At 46.3% G+C, this 10,372-nt stretch overlaps 1 protein-coding gene across 1 annotated transcript in view; it reads left to right on the top strand.

The window, feature by feature from the left end:
- Window positions 1–2,982: 2,982 nt before the first annotated feature.
- lmx1al (LIM homeobox transcription factor 1, alpha-like) overlaps window positions 2,983–10,372 on the top strand; it is a 53,444-nt gene continuing 46,054 nt past the window's right edge. The window contains exons 1-2 of the mRNA XM_055663992.1: window positions 2,983–3,058; window positions 4,175–4,361. Of these exons, the coding sequence (XP_055519967.1) occupies window positions 3,001–3,058; window positions 4,175–4,361 (245 nt within the window). The 5' untranslated portion in view covers window positions 2,983–3,000. The remainder of the gene's footprint in view (window positions 3,059–4,174; window positions 4,362–10,372) is intronic.

Below are 10,372 nucleotides of genomic sequence, written 5' to 3'. Positions count from 1 at the left end.
ATCCTTTCCTCCGTACCCCCCCCCCCCCCCCCCCCTCTCTCTCTCTCTTCCCCCCCACCCCCCACCTCTCCGGCAGCAGCGCCGTTCCTTCCCGCCCGGCGAGCACATTCTTCGGCCACGATTTCACGGGTCAGTCGCTGCCCGAGCCACCAAACCGCTGGAGATAGTTTGTCCGGCGCTGAGGAAATACTCGAGGCATTGGCTGGCAATCTCAGCCAAACCAGTGAAACGGAGACACCGAGTTAGCTTTACCATCGGATAGTCAATGTTTAACTCCCAGGACAACTCCAACCCCAACTGGACATTGGATTTAAGAAGGAACTGCAGATGCTGGAACATCAGAGAAAAGTGCTGGAGAAACTCAGCGGGTGCGGCAGCATCTATGGAGCGAATGAAATAGGCAACGTTTCGGGCCGAAACCCTTCTTTAGACTTTGGACATTGGAAACGGGAAGACGGGATGGGGAGTGAAGCTGGTTTCTCTGGGAGTGTGGGATATGGAGAGGGGGTGATGTGGCTTCCAGTCAGAGGGCGAGGAGGAGAGAGGTTTGTGGTGATTTTTTTTACACAGAGCGTGGTGAATCTGTGGAATTCTCTGCCACAGAAGGTAGTTGAGGCCACAGTTCATTGGCTATATTTAAGAGGGAGTTAGATGTGGCCCTTGTGGCTAAAGGGATCAGGGGTTATGGAGAGAAGGCAGGGATGGGATACTGAGTTGGATGATCAGCCATGATCATATTGAATGGCGGTGCAGGTTCGAATGGCCTACTCCTGCACCTATTTTCTATCTTTCTATGTTTCTATGACTCGGCAACTGTTCGGGTCCGGGCGTTGTCTGACCCACTGAGTTACTCCAGCTTTTTATGTCCATCTTAAGAAAACGCATCAATCACCCACCTCTCAATCGCGCAGCAGTGTAGTTGCTGCTTCACAGCGCCAGGGACCCGGGTTCGATCCTGACTAAGGACTAAAATAATAGTTGACGTTCTATTCAGGCTTCAGAATGTACACATAATTCGTTTGGGCAGCTTACAACCCAGCGGTATGGATATTAATTTAGTTTAGAGATACAGCAACCATGCCGGGTTAAATTGAAGGTAGACACAAAATGCTGGAGTAACTCAGCGGGTCAGGCAGCATCTCTGGAGAGAAGAAATGGACATTCCTCCTCTCCACTGATGCTGCCTGACCCGCTCAGTTACTCCAGCATTTTGTGTCAACCTTCACACACCCCTCTTCCATCTGAGGAAGGCTCCCGACCCGAAACATCGCCCATTCTTTTCCTCCATATTTGCAGCCCGACCCAGTTACTCCAGCACTTTGTGTCTATCTTTGGTATAACCAGCATCTGCAGTTCCTTCCCATCAGCATCCGAGGAGATTTGGGTGGGCAGTGTTTTATGTTGAGGTTGGGGCTTTTCTCCAGTCTAAAGGAGGGTCCTGGCCTGAAACATCACCTGTCCTTTCCCTCCACAGATGCTGCCTGACCCGCTGAGTTACTCCAGCACTTTGTGTTTTGCTGAAGTATCCAGCATCTGCAGTTCCTTGTGCAACCAGTTCAAGATGTTCCATCAACATGTTCCTCAGGAAACAGCAACGACATAGTTTTTAATGGTCAATTGATCAATGGTGTTTTATCATTAATGTCTTATTATTTAGTGTTATCTGAGTCACCACTCACTGTGAGATAAAGTGTTTCCTCGTCTCTGTTCTAAATGGCTTACCCCTTATTCTTAAACTGTGTGGCCCCTGGTTCTGGACTCCCCCAACATCGGGAACATGTTTCCTGCCTCTAGCGTGTCCAAACCCTTAACAATCTTATATGTTTCAATGAGATATCCTCTCATCCTTATATACTCCAGAGTGTACAAGCCCAGCCGCTCCAGTCTCTCAGCATATGACAATCCTGCCATCCCGGGAATTAACCTTGTAATTGGCTTCTGTAAATTACAAATCATCCCTAGTGTGTGTGGGATAGTGCCAGTGTACAGGGTGGGCTGAAGGGCCTGTTTCCACTGTATTTCCAAACTAAAATACTAAAGGTGTTTTAATATAGAAACAAACTCTACTATATATCTTGTCTAATGCGCCTTTTTAGTCAAGTCAAGTCAAGTCAAGTCAAGTTTATTTGTCACATACACATACGAGATGTGCAGTGAAATGAAAGTGGCAATGCTCGCGGACTTTTGTGCAAAAGGCAAACAAAACAACCAAACAAATTATAAACACAATCATAACACACATATTCTTTCACATAATAATGTAAAATTTTTAGTTGTTATTCTTTAGTTTTACCCCTAATCCCTTCCTGTGTACTCCCAGTTCGAACCTGCCCCCCTCCCCCCGTCTCTCTTTCCCACCCCACCCCATTCATAACTGTCACTGTATGTCCTGTTGTTACTTGTGGGCGGAGCACCAAGGCAAATTCCTTGTATGTGAATACTTGGCCAATAAACTTACTTACTTACTTAAATCAGTTTGACTGTGTGTGATATAAATCAGGGAGCTAAACAGGGCAACGTTTCTTGAATAGGTTGTGACCCATCCCAGATCAGCTTCTTATCCTGATGACTGATGACTATTTTTTGTTTGTAGTTAGAAGACCTATTGGTGGTATTACACCAAAGATAGACACAAAATGCTGGAGTAGCTCAGCAGGACAGGCGGCATCGCTGGAGAGAAGGAATGGGTGACATTTCGGTTCGAGACCCTTCTTCAGACTGTCCAGTCCTTCTCTCCAGAGATGCTACCTGTTACTCCAGCATTTTCCACCCATCTTCAGTGTAAACCAGCATCTGCAGTTCCTTTCCACACATATTGGTGGTATCGATTGGATGAGAAAGGGGGATAGCATCGAACTAGCGTGAATGGGTGATCAATGTGGACACGGTGGGCTGAAGGGCCTATTTCCGCGACGTATCTCTAAACTATAAACTAAACTCATTAATTGGATGTGTTTCTGTTCATTTGACAGGGTTGTGTCAGTAAAAGCACCAGGCAACATGAAAACAGAAGAGACACCCACATGTTTGAAGCAAACTGCACCTTCTTTGGAAACTGGTATGTATCTGGTCCCCCTCCTCCCATCAGAACTGCCCCCACCATCAACTCTTTTAAGTCTGGACTTAAAACTTATTTCTACTCACAAGCCTTTCCTGAGGTCCTGTGAGGGAGCGCTGTATGTATATATGTAGTGTTAGATCTATGTACCACTGTTTGTAGCACGTTAAGGGCCTGTCCCACTTGCATGCGTTTGGCGCGACCAAATGGAAGCGTAGTTCGCGCTAAGTTTGCATCATACTTATCAATCAGCTGGGCGGGAGGCCAGCCGACTGAATTTGGGCCTCGCACGGCATCGGGCGGTGACGTCATCATGCAACGCCACGTGCTGGGCGTACGCCGCCAAAAAGCTGCGTACGACCGCAATGCGCCTGCATGCCGACAGGCCGTTACCGCGCGAAGATTTCAGACACAGTCAGATTTTCGGAGCCCCGCGCGATGTCGGGACCAGCCCCACACGACTCCGCGCTTCTAAGTGGGACCGGCCCCACACGACTCCGCGCTTCTAAGTGGGACCGGCCCCACACAACTCCGCGCTTCTAAGTGGGACCGGCCCCACACAACTCCGCGCTTCTAAGTGGGACCGGCCCCACACAACTCCGCGCTTCTAAGTGGGACCGGCCCCATGTGGCCATACGGTGCCCGTACGCCTCAAGCAACCACGAGGTCACGTAACCTTCGAGCCAAGATTGCGTTAGTGGGACAGGCCCTTTAGCACCTGCACCAATATAAAGCACTTTGGTCAACGAGAGTTGTTTTTAAATGTGCTATAGAAATAAAATTGGCTTGACTTGACTTGAAGCGATGCAAGTGTGTGTATTAATGTTTGGGGACCGCTGGTCGATATGGACTCGATGGGCCGAAGGGCCTGTATCACTAAAACTAAAAAGTGTCCCACTTTAACACAAACCATTTTTTACACATTCCATTCGTGGTCCCCCCCCCCATTTAGTTCATGGCAGTTCTCCCAACACCGGGTCACCCTTTGTTCTCCCTCTTCTATTGATTGTGGAGAGAGTGTGAGTTTAAGGTGGTGGGTGAGGGCAGAAGCTAATCTAGAGGCTAATCTAGAGGCAAAGTTATTCTGCAAGCTGACTATGGAACGTTGTTGTCTAGACTGTGAGCAGAAACCGGGGCTGGCGTGTGCGGGCTGCAACGTTGCCATCACAGACCGCTTTCTCCTGCGAGTCAACGAGAGGTCCTGGCATGAAGGATGCTTGAATTGCGCGGCGTGTCTGCAGCCGCTCTACGGTACCTGCTTCTGCCGCAACAAGCTGCTGTACTGCCGGCGAGACTACGAAAAGTAAGACCATGGATTATTCATTCACTTTCAATATGCAACGCTGTCATCCAGGCTAGGATGATTTAAACTCTGTACTGTTCTTAAGGAAACTCCCTGAATTTGATTACTCATGGATAAACCAGTTATTGAGTGGAAGCAAGGAACTGCAGATGCTCGTTAGTACACAAAAGGATACAAAGTGCTGGAGTAACTCAGCAGGTCAGGCAACATCACTGGAGAACATGGATAGGAGCCGTTTGGGTCATTTTGGGAAAAGTCACCTATCTATGTTGAATGAGTAAGAATGAATAAGTTTATTGGCCAGGTAGACAAAAATGCTGGAGAAACTCAGTGGGTGAGGCAGCATCTATGGAGCGAAGGAATAGGTGACGATTTGGGTCAAGACCCTCTTCAGACAGAGTCTTCTTCTTCTTCTTGCGTATGGCGTGCACAGCCTAAAAATTGTAGGACAACTTGTTCTATTTGATCTTATTTGATTGTGCACGCCGGGTTGATTGCATTCGTCGAAACAGGGCGGACCACACAAAGGTTGCAATCTCCCACCCCAGACAGAGTCTGGAGAAGGGTCTCGACCCGAAACGTCACCTATTCCTTCGCTCCATAGATGCTGCCTCATCCGCTGAGTTTCTCCAGCATTTTTGTCTACCTTCGATTTTTCCAGCATCTGCATTTCCTTCTTAAACAAGTTTATTGGCCAAGTATTCACATACAAGGAATTTGCCTTGGTGCTCTGCCTGCAAGTCACAACATGACATACAGTTCTCCAATGATTGATTGATCGATTGATTGATTGATACTTTATTATCACATGTGACATGTCACGGTGGAATTCTTTGTTTTGCGTACCGTACGCAAGGTATGCGAAGAGTCACCACATAAAGGGCACTAACAGTCACACAGTGTTCAATGTAGTCCCCATTGTTGCCTGACCTGCTGAGTTACTCCAGCACTTTGAATACTAAACCAATGATTACTCTGAGACATTAAGGATCTCTGATTACATGAATTAGGAATAAATTGCTGAGATTGGAACATTCGATGATTGTTCTCAGATTGGAGCAGAATGTTGATAATTCGGGGATGTGAAAATTCAGGGATTACAATCTGGGATTCTGTTTAGTATGAACTTTGAATAAATTATTTCGTTAGTTAGTTAAGCTTAGTTTATCGTCACGTGTACTGAGGTACAGTGAAAAACCATCACGGTAATTATTGTTTGATAACTATTGATTATTCTGCAATGATGATGAGTTATTGAGTGTTTAAGAAGGAACTGCTATAAAATCGAAGGTACACAAAAATGCTGGAGAAACTCAGCGGGTACAGCAGCATCTATGGAGCGAAGGAAATGGGCAACGTTTCAGGCCGAAACCCTTCTTCAGTTATTGAGTATTCCCGGGATGTCGTGGATGGTATTGGGATTAAGTAATTGAGTTTTGCTGCTTTTTAATGAGATTTTGAAGAATTTTTCTCTCTCCTGGGATGTGCTGAGTTGAAATTAATCTAGCATTAAGGAAAAGTTGATGATTCTGGCATGAGGGAATTCTGATTCTCCTCAGATGGTGTTGAATTATTAATTATTCAGAAGTTTTAATGCATATTTAATTTATCTAGGGTGAGAAATCATTGATTGCTTAATTAAAAAAAAAACATTTTAATGATTAATTTTTTGTGGGAAATGTGAGGTTTTAAAGAGTCCATTTATTAATCAGAGATTGTGTTTTTAGTTTAGTTGAGAGACACATCATGGCAACAGGCCCTTCGGCCCACCGAGTCCACACTGACCATTGATCACCCGTTCACACTTGTTCTATGGTGTCCCATTTTGTCATCCACTCCTGGCAAACTCAGGGGCATTTTACAGAGGGCCAATTAACCTACAAACCCGCACGTCTTTGGATGTGGGAGGAAACCAGAGCCCGGGGAGGCAAACCCAGGGACACACAGGGAGAGCATGCAAACTCCACACAGACAGCACCCGAGGTCAGGATCGAACCATGTCCCTATGCTCTGTGAGGCAGCGGCTCTACCAGCTGCACCACTGTGCCAGCCTACTGAACTGTCTTAGAATAAAGAGGAGGCCATTTAAGACTGAGGTGAGAAAAATAACTTTTTCACCCAGAGAGTTGTGAATTTGTAGAATTCCCTGCCACAGAGGGCAGTGGAGGCCAAATCACTGGATGGGTTTAAGAGAGAGTTAGATAGAGCTCTAGGGGCTCGTGGAATCAAGGGATATGGGGAGAAGGCAGGCACGGGTTATTGATTGGGGACGATCAGCCATGATCACAATGAATGGCGGTGCTGGCATGAAGGGCCGAATGGCCTCCTCCTGCACCTATTTTCTATATGTCTATGTTTCTTTGAAACGGTACAGCAAAGTAAGTAAGTAAGTAAGTTTATTGGCCAAGTATTCACATACAAGGAATTTGCCTTGGTGCTCCACCCACAGGTAACAACATGACATACAGTGACAGTTACGAATGACTCGGAAAACACTAAACATTAATAATAATAAAACATTAATGATAAAATGTTGTCATTATATGACTTCTCTTCGATTTTAATGGTTTGTGGTTAGTTAATGGTAGTGATGTACTCTTATTGTGAGATTTTGTTGATTTGTGTGGGATTTTGAGATTGTTACATGGTCTAGGAATGTAACATTGAATTCATCTGGGATTTTGACACATTGTCAATGATTTGGAATTGGTTATTAGAATTTGCTGGAAATTAGACTTACCTCTCGTAGCGGCTCGTAACGCTAACGGCAGGTACTCGGGAAGACTCGCTAACGGCAGGTAAGCACGGGAAGACTCGTGAAGATTTTTCAACATGTTGAAAAATGTCCACGAGAGCCCCGAGTATCGACGAGCGGCCATTACCGTAAATCTCCAGGCAAACGCAGGAGAGCTCTTGGAATGAACTCGTACCGTGGGACAGGGCCATAACATTGTCACCAAAACTGAACACAATACTCCAAATGTGGCCTCACCAATATCTAGAACACCTGCAGCATACCATTCCAACTCCTATACTCAATATCCTGACTGATTACAATTAATTGATTATGTAGGATTTTGTGAACATTTTCTGAATATTTGATGCTTGCTAATTATGCTGGCATTACAAATTGTTTGCCCGAAAATCTGATTTTATTGGTATTGCTAAAAATTATTCATGCTTTGTTATTGATTGTGATGTACAGGAATTTAAATATTGATCAAAATGCTTCATTTGTGTTGGTTTGCAGGTTAATCAAACATGTTAATAGGTTAAAGTTTCTTCCAACATTGTGAGGGTTTTGCGATTATGAGTTGGCCCATTCTGAAATGTTATTGCATATTATTCTGTGATGATGATTTGCTGATTATCCAATGATTTTTCTGCGTTGATTATTCAGGGATGATCTGCACTGATTATTTAGGAATTGTGCAATACTGGATATTCAGAGTTTGGATTGCACTGATTATTCAGGACTAGTACAAGATATACAAGATAGCACAAGATATTGTTCAGTGATTATTCTGCACTGATTATTCAAAGATGATCTGGATTGATTTTTCAGGGATGATCCAGTGCTTTTTCTGCATTTCACTGATTATTCAGTTATTGTTCAATACATTATTCAGAGATTGGTCGGCACCAATTATTCCAAAATCTGAAGACACATTATTATTATATAATTCAGTTGCTGACTCACAGCACCAGAGATCCAGGTTCGATCCTGCCTATGGGCGCTGTCTGTACCGAGTTTGTACGTTCTCCCCGTGACCTGCGTTGGTTTCCTCCGGGTGCTCCGGTTTCCTCCCACAATCCAAAGACGTACGGGTTTGTAGGTTAAATGGCTTCGGTAAGAATTGTAAATTGTCCCTAGTGTGTAGGATAGTGTAATGCCCCTGTCCCACTTAGGAAACCTGAACTGAAACCTCTGGAGACTTTGCGCCCCACCCAAGGTTTCTGTGCAGTTCCCGGAGGTTGCAGGTGGTTGCCGGAGGTTGCAGGTAGTGGAAGCAGGTAGGGAGACCGACCAAAACCTCCGGGAACCGGGCACGGAAACCTTGGGTGGGGCGCAAAGTCTCCAGAGGTTTCCATTCAGGTTTGCTAAGTGGGACAGGGGCATTAGCGTACAGGGTGATCGCTGGTCGGCGCGGACTCTGTGGGCCGAAGGGCCTGTTTCCGCACTGTATCTCTAAACTAAACTAAGTTAAATTTCACACGTCTATTTGAAATTTCATCTGCCGATTTCTTGATCTATCACCTACCGAATTCTGGTGCCTTTGCATGTCTAGTGTCTCTATCACACAGTTTGCTCTCTCATTTGTTTCTGCGCCATTAGTAAAGTTGGACACTTGGCACTTGGCCTGTTCACCACATGTGGATAGTAAACGATTGCGATCCTAGCTCAGACCCTCTCCAGACCCTGGTTTGGGATCCAGATGTGGCCATTCGGAGCTGCACATTGTTGGACTCAGGTGAAACTTGTGAGGTGCCCGTGTGAAGCAAGACATTGTTGCCGTGTGTGGTGTGTGATGGGGAAGGGAGTATATTTTTAGTAGTTAACCTTGGATCATACATGTAAGTCAGCCAAGCAGGGAGGCGCAATACATCACTTCAGACACTTTCATTGTGGGGAGAAGGACTAGCTCACATGTGTCATTCCTGGCACGGAGTCAGTTGATCACTCACCTCTGCACTGATCCAGCCCGTGTGGCTCAGCACAACGAGATCCAGTCCGCGATTTGTAGCTGCCTGCATAGTTCCAGTTACCACGGGCAATGGAGGTGGTACAAGTGTGTAAGAAGGAGCTGCAGGTGCTGGTTTAAACCGAAGAGAAGGTAGCGTGGTTTCAGCAATCCCGGCAACCCCGCTACTCCCACTCACTAGGCACAAAATGCTGGAGTAACCCAGCGGCAGCATTTCTGGAGAGTAGGAATGGGTCTAGGCACAAAATGCTGGAGTAACCCAGCGGGAGCAAGATTTCTGGAGAGTAGGAATGGGTCGAGACCCTCCTTCAGACTGAACAAGGATTCATTCTAGGCCACCTCTGTGGACTGTAAAAAGGCCTCCTAGTGTTTGATTGAATTGGTTGACCGAAAGATACAGTGAAGTCTGGCTTCTCTGTACAACCAAAAATAGTTTGGTGACTACTGGAGAGACAGTTGACGGCATGGAAAGTAGACACCCAGGGCAGGCTGGGTTAGCACCCCAGTCTGTGTCTTTCCTGAGAAAGTCACCCAATAAAGCTACGGAAAGGCCTAATGAACCACCTTGGCCTAAAAATCCATCAGGTGAGAATGAAATGCTCGGAGAAGGAGAAAGAGGTCTTGAACCTGGTGAGACGCAGGAGGAGCCCCACAGAGCCCAGTCCCTCCACGCACTAGAGTCTCCCAACCCCTGCAGAGTGGTTACTAAGATGGCTGATCCGTGGGCAGTTGCTGCTGGGACACAAGTCGGGGCCTGATCAACCCTGGGTCGCCTGTGCGAGGGTGTCTGATGTTGTGAGTCCCGGAACTCCCGATGACCCCAGGTCACATCACTGAAGATGCGTCCCAGCGCATCTAGAAGATGAATATTTTTCACAGCAGGCAAACTGGCCCTTCTGCCCACTGCTGGGCGGCACGGACATGGTGGACTGAAGGGCCCGTTTCCGTGCTGTATCTCTTAACTAGACTGAAGTTAAGTAACGTAAACTAAATTAAACTAAACTTAACTAAACTTAACTAAACTTAACTAAACTGAGACATCACCAACATTCTGATTGCCATAAAGCTGCACAACAACAGGGTAACAGAGTGTGGGACCGCACTTCCCAAGAACTTTGAAGTGCAGTTTGAGGAGTGAGAGGGGGAGCGGAGGATGGCTGAGGCTGTCGGAAGTTGTCTGAATCATTGGCTCTGCGTCCCATAGCCTCCTCCACACCTCTCCCCCTCCATCTGCGCCCATCCCCCCCAGCGTTGACATCTCCTGAACTCCCCTTGGAACTGAACTCTGAGAAATGTTCTGGTTTGTAT

This window comes from Leucoraja erinacea, chromosome 39, assembly GCF_028641065.1.
Source record: "Leucoraja erinacea ecotype New England chromosome 39, Leri_hhj_1, whole genome shotgun sequence".
In the NCBI taxonomy this organism is placed as follows: domain Eukaryota; kingdom Metazoa; phylum Chordata; class Chondrichthyes; order Rajiformes; family Rajidae; genus Leucoraja; species Leucoraja erinaceus.
Note: the sequence above shows the minus strand (reverse complement) of the source record. Positions and strands in the feature narration are given on the sequence as shown.